Source organism: Pteronotus mesoamericanus, unplaced genomic scaffold, assembly GCF_021234165.1.
Source record: "Pteronotus mesoamericanus isolate MK-2021 breed Mesoamerican mustached bat unplaced genomic scaffold, CSHL_Meso_final contig_78, whole genome shotgun sequence".
Lineage (NCBI taxonomy): Eukaryota > Metazoa > Chordata > Mammalia > Chiroptera > Mormoopidae > Pteronotus > Pteronotus mesoamericanus.
The window spans coordinates 25,759,489-25,778,635 of NW_026555258.1; the positions used below are offsets into that span (position 1 = coordinate 25,759,489).

At 43.5% G+C, this 19,147-nt stretch overlaps 1 protein-coding gene across 1 annotated transcript; it reads left to right on the top strand.

The window, feature by feature from the left end:
• The first annotated feature begins 925 nt into the window (after positions 1–925).
• ALDOB (aldolase, fructose-bisphosphate B) lies at positions 926–14,974 on the top strand. The gene is made up of 9 exons (XM_054584599.1): positions 926–1,058; positions 5,762–5,883; positions 6,645–6,856; positions 7,869–7,923; positions 8,814–8,974; positions 9,885–9,968; positions 11,054–11,228; positions 11,639–11,838; positions 14,449–14,974. The coding sequence occupies exons 2-9, from the start codon at positions 5,772–5,774 to the stop codon at positions 14,542–14,544; spliced, it is 1,095 nt and encodes a 364-aa protein (XP_054440574.1). The 5' UTR covers positions 926–1,058; positions 5,762–5,771; the 3' UTR covers positions 14,545–14,974.
• The last annotated feature ends 4,173 nt before the right edge of the window (positions 14,975–19,147 follow it).

Here is a 19,147-nt window from a genome sequence, read left to right on the forward strand (position 1 = left end):
ACTTGTTCACCCATAAATTCCAGTGTCACACTCAATTCCACTGAGCACTTCGACGCTCTCCCCATTTTATGAGTTATCCCAAAGAGATATGTTCCAAGAATTTATACTTTCCTGTGGTCATGGCCATTTCATTATTTTTAGATTTCTTCACAATGTTTATTTGCCTCATTCATTATTTGACTCAGGAAACATGCAATATTTTTACTTACTTTCTCTTGATTTAGATTTTGCCTGAATGCTCAGGAGAAAACCTGTGGAATGAACCTATATGAATGAAGAGCGCCATAGCTAGGGAAGATGATGGCTTATAGCAGTCACTTTGAGTTTTATTCTAGTTTTTACCAACTTTAGGACAAAAAATGTAAAGATTCATAACGAATGAGAATAAAGTAAAGGCAGTGTGTTCTGGCATTAAAAACACCAGGGAGCCCAGCTTGGTGTTTTGGGCACTGAGGTGAAGGTTTGCGGGGGAGGATCTTTGAGTGCCTATTGTATTCAGGCACTTAACAAATTTACTTAATGCTCTTGTGAAGCTGGGATTCCACTTTACAGAGGAGGAAATTAAGGCACAGAGAAATAGAGACAACCTTGGCCAAGGTCATATATTTTTTTAAGCCCCCTGGCTAGGCTAATGTTCTTCCCGGTTTCCCTTTGTGTTCTCTAGAGCCCAGTCGTTCATTAGCTGCATGACTTAGGTGAAATTCCTAATCCTCTGTGCCTCCATTTCCTAACCAGTAAGACGAAGAGTCTGGAGTTAGAACCATGTGGTCTCCAGATAGCCCCTGTAGCTTTAACATTCTATGCATACAGTGAGCATGCGAGCATGATTAGAAGGACTGGCTGTTTATGAGCCAATCAGAGGTATTGGAAAAACACCTCCCCACCAGGCCAACGTGGAAAGAGGAGGGCAAAAGTGAACACACACACACACACACACACAAAACAAACTTTGATGAGAAGCCTATAAAAGCTGACTCTTCCCAAAGGTTCGTCCTATTTGGCAGCTGCTGCCTCGCCCACAGCTTCTGATCTCTAAGAGGACGCTCCTGTCCCAAAGTGTAAGTAAAAGAACTTCTTTTGTCTACTTGGACTGCTCCAGGGAGTAAGGGGTTAATGATCACTTGTAGAGGGGAAAGTTTGTTTGCTTTTTTTTTTTTCAGGAAAAATGGATATGGCTGAAAACATGATAATGTGCTGAAATGCTTGTTTTTCGTCACACCTGTTCTGGCAGCAAACAGCTCAAGATTGCTGCTACTTGCCAGTGTTACCTACCTGAGGGCTCTTTTGAGTCTTGGCCTGGGAAAATCAGCTTGAATACTCCCGTATAGTTAGGCTCTACTCAGTTTTTGAGATTCCTGCTCATTTCTACTCTTTCCATAACTGCTGCTTATTTGGATGATTTATTCACATATCTATCCTCTTCTGTCACTCTCTTCATTCTCTTCACACACCAACTAATATTAGCACTGAAGTTTCTTTGTCACAGAAACGGATGCTGACCTGTGTTACCCTTGGCCTTCATCCACTGCTCAGATGAGGAAATGGAACAGGCTTGGAAAGGTCACAGAACATCGCTGTCATTTGATTGTAAATTCTCAAACCTTCCACTTGTTTGATACTTTCTGTAACATTTCCTACTGGCACCAGACACCTCAAAGACAATGCAGCTTAAGATATTTGGAGTCAAAAGCTGCTGATGTATTTTGGTGCATTTATTTCACTCTCTGAAAAACAGCATGTTATGGAAATATGCTGCCTTTTAAAATAGCTTGACTTTAAATAGTTACCTAGGGCTCCATTAGCCAGCTGAGACCCAGCAGAGGCCCAAGCTTTGCTGCCAGCACCGCTTTAGCCAGGGGAGCACCTGGGGAAGACCCAAGCCCGAGCTGGACCCAGGTGCTGGGCCAGCGGATGCAGTGCAGTTGCGAGCAGCTCCTTTGACTTACTCGAAAGTTTAGAGGAAAGAGCAACATTCTCTTTCTGGGCTGCTGCACATGTCTTTGGAGGCACCAGGGACTAGGCCGGCTGGGAGCATGTCACTGTACTTGTCACTGTGGCACTGGGATGGGGAGTGAGGCTGTGAGCATCTTCCTACATTCATACATAAAAGTGCTGCTCACGGAGCCTGGCGGTCATAGGCTTTGAATGAATAAGCCTCTTGTGTCTGTCTTCTTGAAAATCCATGGGCCTTGCATATGGAGAAGCAAATGGACTCCCTACTGCCTTCTTACATGTCTCCAGAAGTTGAATATTCATATTTTACAAATTACTACCTTTTCACAGAACCTCTTTTAGGAAGGCAGAAAGGACCACCCTGTAGGGTTCCATCTGTTATTTTGTTGAAGAAGGATTGGAAATAGGGTTCCAAGTCATAAACCAAAAGGATGAGGTTTATAATCCTAGAACCTCATAACGTAGAAGCGGCATCAAAGATATTCTTCCTGGGCCTCTGTTTCCTCATTTCTAAAGTTGGCAGGGTTGATACAGATTGCTCTCAGGTCACTTCTAGTTCTGTTTTTCTGTGATTACCTTCTATTCATATCTGTTCATACTCACAATCTTCTCCTAAGTCCTATGTGTATATTACCTGTTAATACATTATGTATAATAAATTAAGTAATATATAAACCTGTTTATTAACAAATCAAGTGGTGCGGCTCGGTGGGTTTGGCATTGTCTCACAAAGTGAAAGGTCACTGGTTCGATTCCTGGTCAGAGCACATGCCTGGGTTGCAGGTTCAGTCCCCAGCAAGGATGCATATGAGATGTTTCTCTCTCACACCTATGTTTCTCTCCCTCTTTTTCTCCTTCCCTTCCCCTCTATCAAATATAAAAGAAAAGGAAAGAAAAGAAAACCTATAAAGTGAAATGTGAGAGTCACTCCACCCTACCTCATTCCCCAGAGGTAACCCCAGGGTGGTTATTCTCTGCTTATATGGATGTACAAACAGTATATGTGTATAACACTGTTTTAATTAAAAAAGAATGATATTATATAATGCACACTTCTCTGCAATTTAATTTTTTCACTTAATAATATAATGTGAACAACTTGCAATCACATTTTAAAAAACTGTTACCTTGAGACCTCAGTGAGCAGAGGCTTAGGGCATAGAAATCATTCTCTGTCATTACCCGCTCCCGCTGGCCTCCTGTCTCCCGGGGGTGAACATTGGCCTCTGACCATGTTTTATGATTAACAGACAGGTAACATTTGTGCTGATGTGGAACAGACCTTTACTCCTTCTGTAGAAGTTTAACTTCCCATAAACAGATTTGGTTCGATTTGACCTTTTCTCTATTTGTTTTTCTGGTTGAGTCAGCACACTCAGCCTGAAGAAAATAGCCTGGGAGCAAATAGAAACATGGAAGTCCCTTATGTAGTTATTTTCTGAAGAATATTTAAAAAGAAATAACAATGAAACCTTACATTTTCATAATGCTTTATAAAGCACCTTCCTGTGTATCCTGCAATTTGACAAATTTATTTTGAGCAAACAGAATGAGTAGAGTGCCCACAGGTCACATTTGATCCCTGTGGCAAATGAGACAACCAGAGCAGATATTACTGCCATTTAATCCATAATGAACTGACACCCAGAAATAACCGACTTGCCCGTAGTCCCAGCCAGCGGGAGGCAGCGCGGAATCCAGGTCTGTCTGATTTTCTAGCAGCAAACCTCTGTGTGGATGTGTCAGCGGCTTATGAACTGGCAATGACAGTGGTGTGAGAATGATAACTCACAGCCCAAGGACTTGAGGTGCTCTGGGGCTGTCACCGCGAAGTGTTCTGGGGTTGTCCTCAAGCACGTTAAAGTCATCCGCGGCTGATTCCCTTCACCAAGCTCATACTTTCCTTGAAAGAAGGCAGTACTGCCCCTTATCCCAACATTGTGCCTTATTAGCTCTTTGTCCTCGGACAAATAACTAAACTCTCTTATAGTCTTCACTCTTCTTTACACGGAAGGGGGAAATTCCAGCTGCCTTCTGGGATTATTGTGAGGAATAAATTATATAGTGCATGCAAAAACAATTAGCGGAGGGCTTGGCAGTGAATGATAATTTTCTCTTATTATGGGGCTATTTTTTTCCTTTTGTTTCATTAAGAAAATGTCTTTTCTATTTGGTAAATGTCAACTCCTCTGTGCAAATACCTTAACAGAGAGAGAAGAATGTGCACTTTGGCCTGAATGCCCCCAACTTCAGGTTGGCTTTTATCTGCATGAAGATCTAGAGGCCAGGTCCAAAGCTAATAATCCTTGACTACAGTATTAGAACTAGTATACAAAACTAACACAGGGGCAACATCAGATGGCTGGGATGTGAGGGGCCTTGGGAGACCATCCTCTCTAGAGACTGTTGCTCACTAGCCTCCCCTTGTACCCCAGTGACAGCCCTGTGGTTTCATTCTTTTCAGTTAAGACAAAAAACCCTGTTGGAGAAAGAGTGGCACCAATGAGAGTGGTATCCATTAATCCTTCTCATGAATTAGTTCAGTGGCCGTCAACTTCTTATATTAAGGGACAGGTTACTGAGAACCTGCCTTAAAGGGACGCAGAAAATGTGAAAAACTCAATTTGTCATGAGAGACAAGATGGGGTAGGAAGCTGTGCTTCATCCTAACTGGGACCTTGGGCAAGTCAGTAAACGTCTCTGAATCTTAGCTTGCACATTAATTAATGACGGTAGTACCTGGGCTGCTTACCTCATTGCTGGATGGGTGAAATGAGAACCAAGGTGCCCCTGGGCTTCCAGGAAGTGGAAAGTAGGCACAGGACATCATACCCTGTATGAGTGTGTGAGGGGGAGAGGGAGCCGTAGGATTGAGTAGGAAACTACTCAAGGTAATCTTCACAATGATTTTTCTACTTTGATAGTTCGACCTATGAAAAATCACTCTTTCTAACATATAAGAGCCCTGTGAGCTTGCATTTTCAAGACTAGCCCAAAGTGGCTGCTGTACAAGGGCAATGAGCCCCTTCAGGGGACCTCTGCTACGGATGTCGTTTGGGTAGGGGTTCCTCGAGCCAGAGTGTCCCCTCCCTAAAGCAGTGAAGCTGAGAATTACCAGAACAGGGATCACCATATGACATCAGCACCCTCGGAGACTGTGGGGACATACAGCCTGGGGACACTTAGGAAAAATCTTCCCCATCAGCCTCAAGTGGTCTCACCGGTGTTTGAATACAGGAAAAAGGAAACGAGCCCCCACCCTGCAGGTCCCAAAGCTGAAGGGAGGTTAGCTTCAAGGCCAAGGGGTGGTCTCTCCTCTCAAACTCATCACCTAGAGAATTATCTGGCGGGTTGTCGGCTAACAGAGCAAAGCAGAGAATGGCCACAGAGGCCAAAAGCCTCACTGTCCTGGCCTCAAGCCATCCAGGGTATCCGATGGCACCAGGAATCCACAGAATTGAGAGACAGTCACTGCTGCAGTACCACCTATTCGTCATATTTGAGTGGGCCGCTAATTGGCTGGTTTATCTCAGGATCAGCGATCCCAAAGGTCTCCTGGAAGACATTCTATTTAGGATCACCGGGAACATCTAGCATCCTACCTTCATCCATTATGGCTAATCCTTACTACTTAGGCTAAGGGAGAAACGCCCCCACCCCAGGCCTCATTCGTTTATACCCTTGCCGAAATGGGCCAGAAATGTCAGAGGGGCCTGCAGGGCTTGGCTGCACTCCCCAGCCGCCGTGGTCACGAGTCCCTCTGAGCCACTCACAGTTCTGTTCAGGACTCTCATGTACTTCTTTCCAGACCTGTCACCATGGCCCACCAATTCCCAGCCCTCACGCCAGAACAGAAGAAGGAGCTCTCAGAAATTGCCCAGCGCATCGTTGCCAATGGGAAGGGGATCCTGGCTGCCGATGAGTCTGTAGGTGAGTGCAAGAAACATCATACAACAAGCATACTTTTGCTTGTACACTTAGCAAAGGCAACATGATAATCACATTCCTTTCCTCTCAGAGGAGTAAAGGCTTATGCACACAGGCATGGGAGCAGAAGACTTAGAAAGCGTAGACCTTTTGAGTCCTGTCATCCCAGTTGGCAGATTTCTGAAAACCCAGGACAGAGACTCAAGCCCACAATTTTAAGGCCCCTAACCAGGGCCAACTGAATCCAGGCTATAGCAAGACCAGGAACTCAGTAACCAGAATGAGGTCGGATGCACAGCCCTCTGGTGCTAATAGGAGGTCAGTTTAAAGTCAGCCAAGAGGAGAGAGGGTAGGGAAGTGTCCGCATCTGGCACAGGGAAGGGTTTGTGTCTGAGTAAGCCCAAGATGGTACAAGGGAGAGCTGTGGCAGGCCTACAGGCCACCATAAAACCACAGGAGCCAGAGAAGTCAATGGTCAGACTGAGGGTTGAACCAGGATAGGGTTGGGGAGAGGCTTTAGGGCCTTACTTATACCCACTGGGACCCAGTGGTGGCTCCCACCCTGACTTGGACATGGCCAGGCCATAATCTTCCTGAACAGCATCTTGTCAGCAACCAAGGTCATCCCTGGAATGACAGAAAAAGATGCAGGAGTTCTGGACACCTGAATAGAAAAGAGAGCCTTGCTGTCTCAGTGAGGGCCCCTGAGACGTTGTGCAGGAAAGCCGGGCTTGTTTCTTAACCACTTTGCTCGCCCACCACAGGCACCATGGGGAACCGCCTGCAGAGGATCAATGTGGAGAACACGGAAGAGAACCGAAGGCAGTTCCGAGAAATCCTTTTCACCGTGGACAATTCCATCAGCCAGAGCATTGGGGGTGTGATCCTGTTCCATGAGACCCTCTACCAGAAGGACAGCCAGGGAAAGCTGTTCAGAAACATCCTTAAGGAAAAGGGCATCGTGGTGGGGATCAAGGTGAGTACTTCCACTCCCCTCACCTCTACTGTGCCCAGCCCAGCACCCAGCCCAGGGGCTGGGGCAGGGCCAGCACTCTGAACATTTCTTGTCATCTAACTGCTTTCCATCACATCTTCCCCGAGAACAGATCCTCTTCTAGGCTTTTCTTCCCATGCTCTCTTCTCTCAACCATTTCTCCACAAGGTGCTAAATCTCTCAGTGTCTCAATTTCCTCATTTCTAAAATGGGAATAATAATACCTATCTTATAACATTCTTCTAAGGGTGAAATGGTGAGATGAATTTTAAAAACAGCTCCTGTTGCATAATTATTATTCAGCGTGTGATAGCTATTATTATTAAAGCACTTACTGTTCTATTTTAACTAAGTCTTGCAAAACTGCCTGAACTTCCCAAGAGCGAACATTAGTATTCAATCAGTGCTTACAACTCCAGGGACTCATTTAATCCTGCTCACAACCTCTGGTGGTAGACTCGATTATTATCCTTACTTTAGAGATGAGGCAAGAAAATGGAATTGTAAGGGGTAACAGAATTTGCCCACAGCAAGGCAAAATTGGAGTCCGTTCTAGCGCAGACTGTCTACCTCTCCGGCCCATGAGCTAAGCCTTTGTTCTGCCGAGAGTAGAGCTGCATCCTTTGTCTCCTGCAACAACACTGGGCCTAGAATGTGCAGGTGCTCAACAATGTCTTTTGAATAAATGAATGAATAATTTAAGGGAAGCTGCTCTTGTACCGCACCTCTGCATCCCAGGTACTATCAGATTACTTCTTACTTCCCAAGCTCCAGGCCTGTGCTTTCCATCCTCTAAGGGTTGACCTTGATCCTCTTACTTTCTTCCTTCCAAGTAACTTCCCTTTTGCTATGAACAGAGTTGTGTCCCCCTGAGTGACTAATTTTACTTCTTGGTTTGTGAAAGAGGGAGCTGTTAGTCAGCACCAGGGGCTCTGCTGCATTTTCCTGGGACACCTGACACCTGCTAATTACTTGTTAATTATTTAATTCACAGTTAGACCAAGGAACTGCTCCCCTTGCTGGAACAAACAAAGAAACCACCATTCAAGGTAAGGATAGTGCCCACTGATGTGAATCATGCCCATATATGCTAGAAATAAGTAGGGGAAAAGAAAATAGAGGACTATCCCCCAGTTTTAGAGCCACATACATCTGATATTTAATCCCAGCTCCTCTAGCGAATAACTGTGTGACCTCAGGCTAGTCACTTAAATGTCTGAGTCCACTTTAGGGACAACAATATCTGCTTTGCAGAATAATTTTGGGAATTAAGTTAGAAAATATCTATAAAGTACTTAACCACAGTGCCTTGCACAGAGAGGATACTCTCTTCCTGGGAGTGTTATTTTTAAAGAAAAATCCAGCAGCAAGTAGACAGGAAAGGTCCCAGGCTTTGGGAGAAGACACCCCTGGGTTTGAATCCTGGTTCCATCACTTACGACTTAGATAATTTTGCCAGGTACTTCACTGCCCTAGTACACAAGGGCCAACTCCAACACTGGATTAGCTAAGCAGAATGTGAATCCCAGCTCTGTCACGCCTTTGCTATGCACACTTGGGAAACTCACCAAACCTCTCAGAGCCTTGATCTCCACATCTGTAAAATGAGCATAATATTAACTCTTAGGGTTGCTATGGTAATTAAATAAGAAAAGGCATGCAAAATGTCTGCAATCATGCCTGCAACACAGCAAGTACTGAACAAATATTAGTTCCCTCTGTTCTTATGGTATATCCATTATGCATATCAAAACCATATTTATTAAATCCAGGTCTTTTGGCTCAGTATTGGGACCTGTGTTTATTGGCCTGGTTATTTTTGGTTCTCAGGCTCTGCTGACTGAAAGCTAAGCCAAGGGAGAACTCCATCATTTCATCTGTAGCCCCATGGATCAGGGACGGGGGTGCAAAAAGCTGTTCTCTCTTTTGTGACTTGCAGGACTCGATGGCCTTTCTCAGCGCTGTGCCCAGTATAAGAAAGATGGTGCTGACTTTGGGAAGTGGCGTGCTGTGCTGAGGATTGACAAACAGTGCCCATCCCCCCTTGCCATCCAGGAAAACGCCAATGCCCTGGCTCGCTATGCCAGCATCTGTCAGCAGGTGCTCAGGCTTCCCCTTGGCCTATAAAACAGTAGGCAAGAGCTATCTTTCGAGCTTATCCTTTTCATTTTACTCTACCTACGCAGGAGCCCTCTTCTCCTCTCACCAACGTATGCTGATGGCATTTTTCACTACTTTTGCTGTAGCCAAGTGTGGTAGGGAAGGGTCTAGTTGCACAAGCCAGCTAGGAGCCCAAAATATGGGTGCCGTTAAGTGCTGCCCTTCTGCCAAAAGGCTATACACTGAGTCTTCGAAGTGGCCAGACTTTTGAGGCCAGGGCTCTTGACTGTCTGTCCTCTACCATGTCCAAGACAGGACCCTCTGAGATCCCCCGTTCGAGGGCGATAGCTCTGACCCCATCCAAATAATTTTATGGAGGAAGATGATTCGATGCTAAAGTTTCCAACATATGTGGGCGTGTCTCTGGGACCCAGTTCCATCTGATTTGTTGTGTGGGTGCTGGGTCAAGGTAACCTGAGGAGTGAGCACCTGGAGATACCTTACCAGAATTGTAAACACTTTTTGGGCACCTTACTGAACCCACACGAGAAGCATCTTAGTGATTTAAGATTGACTGCTCTAAAAGAGTGACTGCTAGTTTCTGAGGTAGTGAGAATAGTTTCTAGAATGAAATAAAGAAATGAAGAGTTTGCATTTATTTTAGCCCATTCCCAGAAAACCTTTTTTTTTTTTTTTAATTTTTTTTTTTAACTTCACTGTTCTTTTTCGGTTAAGACCTGCTCACTAGACATCCCATTAAATTCCTTTGCATTGCCTTCACGTCACTAATGTGGTATTTCTCCATAAGGGCTTCATCTTAAACCAATTGCAACTGTTGACTAATCTCTTAAGCAAAGGATCCCAGTGAGCAGAGCTTCACTCTCTCTGTCCTCTCCTTTGTCCTTTTCAGAATGGGCTGGTACCCATTGTTGAGCCAGAGGTAATTCCTGATGGCGACCACGACATGGAACACTGCCAGTATGTTACTGAGAAGGTAAGGCTTGAATATAAAGGTCCCAATTCTAATTGAAAAACCTTTTTAAGTAACAGCTGTTCCTTAACATATATCAGCTGTTACATGTGAAATATTCCTCAGTTGGCATCCTTGTGGAGCAGGGAGGAGGTAAGGAGGTGTTATCAAACCTTCCACTTCTTGGCACATGGTGTGCTTTGTATGGAAAAAGCACAGGATCTGCAGTACAAGACTAGGATTTGAGAGTCTGTGTTTCCAGTTGTGGGACCTTAGATAACTCATATTATCTTTTGGGACTTCAGTTCTGTTATGGTCAAACTAAGAGACTTTAAAAATAAGATAAATGCTGGCTGGTGAGGCTCATTGATTTCAGCACCGGCCTGCAAACCAAAGGGTCGCCGGTTCAATTCCCAGTCAGGGCACATGCGTGGGTTGTGGGCCAGGTCCCCAGTTGGGAGCGTGTGAGACGCAACCACATATTGATGTTTCTCTCCTCTTTCTCCCTCTTTTTCTCTAAGGATAAATAAATAAAATCTTTAAAATAAAATAAAATAATACTCACATGAAAACATGTAATTAGAAAGTAATGTGTTTACTTGTGACTTTCCAAATTAGCCACAATGTATCTGTAAGGGAGTCCTAATGTAATCCGACCTCGGTTTCTTCTCTGACAAAGTTCGGTGGACTAAAAAGAGATCTGAAAGTACTTCTGTGTCTAAAAAGTGTGTGTTTAGGACCACTTAGCACCTGTGGGGAAGGAGAAAAAAGGCCAATTTAGATGTCCCCAACTAACTAAATCAAAGCAGTCTCCACCGACCAAAGGGACTAATGGGAAGGAAGGAGCGAAGGGAAGCAGAGCAATGCCAGTAGTCCACGCAGTGAGCAGCTCGAGGAAGGTGGCGGAGCAGACCAGCGTGGCTGTGCTCAGTGGCTGCGGCTTGCAATACATTGCCCTGATGAGGCCCTAGGGGCTGGCTGGGAAGCTTTGGCCAAGGGACACATGAGGAATCCTTCATCCTGCATCCCTGCGCAGCAGAGAGGTGCCAACCTCAGGCGACTCTAAGGCTCGCTCTGGGTTTCATCTGTTCGGACCTTTTGTCCTTCAGGTCCTGGCTGCTGTCTACAAGGCCTTGAATGACCATCATGTTTACCTGGAGGGCACCCTGCTGAAGCCCAACATGGTGACTGCAGGACATGCCTGCACCAAGAAGTATACTCCAGAGCAAGTGGCTATGGCCACCGTCACAGCTCTCCACCGTACCGTTCCTGCCGCTGTTCCTGGTAAGGCTCCTTCTCTAACTCCCGGTCTTAGTGCCTGACCTTTGAAAAGAGTTCTACAAGCATTTCTGTTGGTCCAGGAAACTTCTATCCATGAAGCAGACCCCTGCTGTCTCACAGGCAGCCAGCACTTCCCTTCACGCTCCATGATACCATGAACTCCAAGTCTGTCCAAATGCACACAATCCATTGACTTCCTCAACATTTCACCGCTGTCCTTATTTACTGAAGCCATTATATCCTTAGCCCAACTAGCCTCAACAAAGGCAGACTAATATCTCCGACCCAGTCCCATGCAAATCAAGCAGAAAAAAAAATTGAGACATTACATTTCCTTTAGGCTCATTGCTTACTTTCTTGAGCAGGGTCCACGAGCTGGGACCCGTAGGGTGGAATGGCTCTTCTCATTGCAGGCATCTGCTTTTTGTCTGGCGGCATGAGCGAAGAGGACGCGACCCTCAACCTCAATGCTATCAACCTCTGCCCTCTACCAAAGCCCTGGAAACTAAGTTTCTCTTACGGACGGGCCCTGCAGGCCAGTGCACTGGCTGCCTGGAGCGGCAAGGCTGCGAACAAGAAGGCGACACAGGAGGCCTTTGTGAAGCGGGCTGTGGTAAGATGCTGCTACCTCTTATCTACTTGATCAAGGGGGCACTTGGGGCCTGGCTCTCTCATGTGGAAAAGCTTTGCTTTCTTTAGGCCATCAAGGTATCTTCAGATAGTGTCTCCTGGGTATTTGGAAATGTGACACTGGAGCTCAGCAGGAAGGTTAGGGCTAGAGAGAGTTTGGAGTTATCCATACAGGGCATATAGCTGGTGACAGAGATTGGAGGACAGTTTTTACACAGACACTTCAGAGGGAAGATAAGAGGGACAAGGACTGAACTGGGGACACCTTTCATTTGGGGAAGATGACGAAGAGAAGCCACCCAAACAAGCAGCAATAATATGATAGGATGAACCAAGGATTCTCAGAACAAAGAGAAACTAATTTCAAGGGGTCAGTAACAACACACTACAGAGATTTGGAATAAAGGCTCAGAAAAGGCAGAGATGGACATGTAGGTGCGTATCAGTGACCTTCAACAAATCAGTTTCAATAGAGAGGGTAGAGAACATGTGCGCATTCAAGGAGTTTGTCAGGGAAAGACCTAGAAAGGTTACCAGGAGAAATGAGGACAAGTAAGGATTCTATTCAACTAGTAACCCTACCTGTTTGAACACCTATTAGGAGCCAATGACTGGGGTGGAAAAAGAAACGGCCCCTGCCTTCAGGAGGCTGAATGTAGTAAAATAGGAGAGAGCCTGGCAGATTTATATGTAAAGCACACTATCAAGAGAGTGAAAAGACACCTCACAGAATGAATGAACATATTTGTAAATCTTATCGGTGATAAGGTTTCATCATCCAGGATACATAAAGAAGCTTTCCATCTCAGTAACAAAAGTGAAAACAACCTAGTTAAAAATGGGCAAAGGACTCGAATAGACATTTCTCTGCAGATGAAGTACAAAAGGCGATGAACATATGAGAAGATTCTCAGCATCACTACCTACCAGGGAAATGCAAATCAAACCCATAAGGCGATATCATTTCTACCCATTAGAAAAATAAAAAGCCAGAGGAGAGAGTAAAGATTAGGAGAGTAGAGATCATTGAGAGGACAAGAACGCAGAGGAAACAGGATTACGTGAAACTCAATATTAATACAGGTGGCAGCGTTGGTCTGAGAAAGGAGGAGGGAGAAGCAAAGAAAGAGAATAGGTTGAAATCAGGGGTATTGAGGTAAAGAGATGAGCAGTTGATTGCTGACTACAGTTGAGGCCATCTGTTGAGAGTGAGAAGGAAACAGATTTCAGTCCTCAGAGGGGAGAGCTTTGGAATAGCTGTTGAAGTTGTCTGCTGGGAAACTGACCACAGGTAAAGGCCCAACATCAGGCAAGGTGCAGCTGAAATGAGAATGAGTTTGCGGTACATTCACTTAGATCCTGAATTTTCCTGACAGCTCTCTTAAGCACGCAGGAATATTCAGGTCAAATAAGGAGACAGAAGAGTGCCAAATTTGAGCGATCGTCTTATTTAGTGTGCTGATCACAGAGGAGGCTGGGCAAGAAATTAAGTGTTCACCAGAAGCTTGGCGATGAAACACTCAAGGAAAAGAAAGTCCGAGAGAAGTTTAAAAAATCACCTTAGGGGCATAAGAGAAGTGTGAGATGTTAGAGGCAGTGCTTTACCTTGTGATGGTGGAGCGCTGGGTATGGCTGGGCTGATGAGGTGAGGTGATGTAGCTAATACAACAGCGGCATCGTGAAAGGAAGGACCAGAGAAGCCATCCACACAAAGGAAGGAAAGTGGAGTTTATCATCTAAGATGTGGTCCTCAAACCCAAGTGTGCATCTGAGTCACCTGGTGAGCTTGTTAACACATAGATGGCCGGGCCCCAGCCACCGAGTTTCTTATTCAGATGGTCTGGGTCAAGCTAGAGAATTTCCATTTCTCACACATGCTTAGGTTCATGAGATGCACTTCGCAAATCACTGTAGATGAAGAAAGAAGTCTGGGGAGAGCAAACAATAGTAACAGTGACTTGAAGAGTGGCATGCAAATATTGTTACAGGTTTCATAATCCTGAACTCTACTTCAGTTGGAACTTACACAGGAAGGAAAATGATACTGTGATAAACAACTACATAAAATTACATGTCCTTGTGGTCAAATATAAGTTAAAAAATGGGAAATTTAAAGAGTAATTTTATTTTTATTTATTTGTTTTTGCTATAGTGTACCTTCAGCTGCACCTTGTCTGATGCTTGGCCATAGCATCTGGTTAATTTCTTATTAGACGACTTCAACAGCTGTTCCAAGCTTTCCCACTGTTTAGGCTGAAATTTCCATTTCTTTATGTGTATACTAATGAGAAGTTTCTCAACTTTAATTTCTAGTACTGTGCTTGCAATACTGTTGGTACTAAAAAAACCTTTCCCAGTAAGAGACACAAACCTATCTTGCCAAAGGTATCTTGCTAAGAAAACTGGGATAAAGGAGATAACATTACAGGAGGGGAATGGTATCAGCTGCAACATTCCAGCAAAATCAATGTAAGAAGAGAAGTATCCAAATACAGGTGTCACTGGTTTCAAATGAGAAGCCGAGAGGATCAAGCATGTGGTTGCGGTTTGTATTCGCTCTAACTCGGTCTCCTCTGTCACTCCTGTTTTCTAGGCTAACTCCCAGGCAGCCCAAGGCAAGTACGCTCCCATGGGCTCTTCCGGAGCTGCGTCGACCCAGTCACTCTTCACAGCCAACTACACCTACTAGAGCCTGAGGCATGGCGGCTGGTCCTGGCTCTTCTAGGTGTCTGGGGAGGTGGGCTGAAAGGGAATGACAACCTTTCAACTGACCCTGGAAGTTGGACAAAATTAGATTGAACTACTGGAAACACAACGCATATTAAATTCTTAGACACAAGGAAAAAAATCATTAATTGAAACAAGTCCGACATCAAAGATCTATGAAATTTCACACAACGGTTTTCTTGCCATACTTCCAGCTGCCCGTGTCCCAAAGTATGCACCTAAAAACAGACTTTGAAACAAAATCAGCTCTCCATCCAAATGATGACTACCAAAGAAAACATCTCAGAAGCTGAGGGCAGGGAAGTGTGTCTTCTTAAACGATCTTAGGAGTGGTAGGTCATGAAGGAGACAGCTGCAACCAAAAAAGAAATAAAATACACTATAAACCTTCAGTTGGTACTGGCTTTTGCTTTTTTTTTTTTTTTTTTTACATTACCATTGACTCTACTAGACATGACTGACATTATGGTCAGGGTCCCCAACTTTAGCTACTCATTGGAATCCCCTGGAAAAATGTAAAAAACCCAGATGCGTAGGCCACATGCCATGAGCCCAATTAAATCAGAAACTCTTAATGTCAGATCCTCTAAGTATCAGGGTTTCATAAAGCTTTCTTGATGATTTTAATGCGCAACCAAGTTTCAAAATGACCAACCTAGATTTCCAGTTTGAGGTTATCCAAAATGAAAGGCATTTGTAATTTGAGGCAAGCTAACGTGTGAAAGGATTTTGAGAAACATGTGGTGTGTCATGAGTGAGACTTCGCTGCTTCGAGTGTTTCTCTCCCAGTGGCTCAGGTCTGATGACATAGGACTCTATCTTCCTCTGCACATCCAAGCATGCCACCTATTTTGCAGTAAATAATATTTACATAATTATACTTGATTAGCTTTCCACTATCATAATTAACCTATAGAAAAAGCATTAAAGACAACCATAGTTACAAAAGGGAATTTAAGCATTATAACTTTGAGTGACATAAAAGTAATGATTTTGGTGAAAAAAGTGATGATTTAACTCACAGAACATGGGAAATTCAAGGAGGAGAAGAAGTGGAGGAAAGCAAAGGGAGACTAGTTCACTGAGTGGGGAGTCAGGAACACTACCTAAAATCACATGGATTAATAAATAGTGTTTTAGGTTTATTAAAGTAATAAAAGAAATAGATATAAATCATTAAAATATTCATACCTATAATTAAAATATAGGGAAGGTAATAAACCAAATTCTTTGCCTTGAAGAGTACAATGGTAAATGATATTGTTTAGAGTTGATAAATTAAGAAATAGAGGCATAGGCATATTATTTGGAGGAATAAAACAGAATTAGCCTAAAGGGCCTTGTTCTGATAAGAAAGACCTGGGACTGAGGTGCAAGGAAGACGTTTTTACTAATGTATGTAATATATATGTTATATATTTATAGATTATATATAAGAAATTACTTATTATGTGCCTCTAGAACATCTGAATATTCCCATGCACCTATATTGCTTTATAAAGACAACTATATCCATATAAGCAATTAAAATCCACCTTAGAGGTCTTTTAGCTCAAGGCTTTCATTTTACAGATGATAAAACCAAAGCTAAGGCAGTTAAGTTACTGGATGATGGTCACACGTTTAGGGAGGGTAGAGCTGAGAGATTAGCATTCAGGTCTCCTCGTCCTCCTATGAGGAACACTAGCCGGGGAAGAAGGTAAGGGCAGGACAACAGGCAGTATTCAATGCCTCTTCCACCAGAGTTGGTCTTCTACATTTCTTATTGCATCCATTCATTCCATCAGCAACTACTTGGCTCCTACCATGTGCTAAACTTCCTAAAAAGCTAGCAACGTCTGTTGTGACGAAGCTCTTTTGCCAGACAACTTTTATCTAGAGCTTACTCAGCATCAGCATCCGTTGTAGAAAAACTGTGTAGATTCTTATTTATGGGTTAAACATAAATTTATAGGAAAGGCTGAGTTATTTATATCTTTTGGTCAAGGCCTTATTACATTTCACTGAGAGTGAGAACTTACATCATGCATTTTCCCAGGCTATCATCTGATGTATTTTCCCTACAAAAGCACTACAGTTGCTGTTGAAATCTCAAGCCAAGTAATTTCCTCCACTTAGGGTAATATGAAGACAAGAGTTATGAAGCCACAGACTTCAATTTCTATTAACGGTGTGGTTGCTCATTGTATATATTAATGGTTTCCTAGCTTCTGGTACGTTGTCAGATTTATTCTAGGAGTAATTGAACACACCCTAAAAAATAAAACCTAGTACTAGGCACTGAAAATAATTAAGAAAACCTTCAGCTTTAGGGCAGCCACGGTATTTGCATACCAGACAATTAAGCTTAAGTAGCTAAGCAGAAACACGACTGGGAGTTAAGAAGTGAGAGGAGAGTCTATCAGCTGAGCTGGGCACAGAAACGGAGAGGAGGGCATCTAGGTTGGACATCACAGGACGTAAAAAGGAAAGGAATTCCTAGAAAAGGGACTGACAATGTGTAAGAAAATACTTTGATAATTCACTGGGAGAAGATAATACCTTAAAGGCATAAGTATCAAAAGCCAAAGTCACAAGAAATTACTAAATGCTGGGATAAAAAAAAGAAGAGTTTGTTTTTGTTCTGAAGAGGGAGAGGGAGAGAAGGGAGGGGTGGGGTAAGGAAAAGAGGGAGGAGAAAGGAAGAAATGAGAAAAGGAGAGGGGAGAGAGAAGGCTGGGAGAAACTAGGGCAATATGGAATGGTGACTAAAGGACTTTTAGGAAGAGGGGGAGATATCGAGCAATCTAAAGATATGTGTCTTGATAGGAAGAGCTAAGTTTCATATATGAGTCTCCATCATGCTTTATAAAAACAAGCTAATGAGACGATTCATGGTGACTCATAATGTGAATTTAGCGGCTGAAGCTGACTGCGATAATGAGACAATAACTCTCTAGAAACTTGCAGAAGCCTTGGAGTAGGCTTTAGGTAAAACATAAGTGGGACTTCAAGTCCATCTGATGTAGCTCCCCCAGAGTGAAAGACTCCACCTGACATCTACATTTCACTCATAGCAACCGTGGAGGAACCTGGGCCCCAGGGTGCTAAGGACGCATAGCCTGGGACACATAGTTCCAGGCCACATAACCAGGAGGTGAGGCCAGTGTGATTTGCAAAGTTCTCTTGGGAGGCAGTACTCTCCGCGGTGAAAAGCGCAAGTTCTGGAGTCAGGCAGCCTAGGTTCAAATGCTGGCTCTGTCACTTACTAGCCATGTGCCTTTGGACACGTTATACAACCTTCCTGTGTTTCAGTGTTTCATCTCCAAAATAAAGAAAATATGCTATCACAAATTATTGAGAAACTAAATGAGTCAATACACCTCAATAACAGGTTCACAATCCCACATTCACAATTCTGAAATCCAAAAAGCTCTGAAAACCAAAAGTTTGCAGCAAATTATTTGGTGGCAAAACCTGACTGGAGGCTGTCATCTGTACTCCCTCTTGATGGGGTGCAGGGTTTTAATGTGTTTGTAGGTGCTGACTCGGACCTGCAGAGGAAGTTATACACTACATAGCCTAAGTGCTGTATTTACTTTCAAAAATCTGAAAAAATTCTGATGTCCAAAACACATAAGCCCTTCTCTTAAGGCTTTGAGATAAAGAACTGTGAACATTCCCTTAGAACAATATCTGCTATACTTACAGGATATAAGAAGAATCACTGATGTTCAACAGAGCCCGAGGGCTCGTGTAATGCTACCAATTCCCTACCTAAGCCTGTTTTCTAAAGAGGATGAATGAAGACACAGGAATAATGGCAAAGCTCAGCACAGCCAGTCACAGGTCTCTTCCCATTACTCAAATAACATGTTTTTCTAGTTGTAACACAATCTGTCCCAAGCCTCTTAAAATAGCCTAACACTTAGTACTGGACATCAATATAAGTAAACATATAAAATCAGTCAACAAGAGTCCATTCAGCACCTACTGTATCCTCAGCGCTGTAAAGATACTACATGGTCCTTTGTATGCTTACCATTGAGGTGGGAAAACACAGAGTCAGGAAACAAAATGGTACACAATAATGTGCTAAATTGCAACAGCATGGGCTGGGTGCTGTGAGCAAAGGGACAGGAACTCTTTACAAAGGTGAAATGACTTGCAGGCAGTTCACTGCTAGTTATATCATTTTGGGAAACATACTTCATTCCTCTGAGCCCTTTTCCTCATCTGCAAAACAGGGCTACTGTTGTTAGGTTGGCAATCTTTTATGTACAGTGTTAGATATGTAAGTTGTGAATAAATATTTTTCCCTGTCACTTGGCTCTGGAAGAATGATCAAGGCACTTGAGAGTGAAGATAAATTAACGGTGTCCTGACTAGAGTACAGATTATACATGTTGAAGGAATTGTGGGAAATTTGACCAGAATGGTGAGAGCAAGTGCAGTGGCACCGTGGAGGGGAAGGAGAGACTGGGCAAAAATATTGTGGAAAGTCTTGCCTTGATATAATTAGAAATAGGGACATCTGAATAATTTTTGCACAGGGAATAATATGATAAAAAAAGAATATTGCTGAA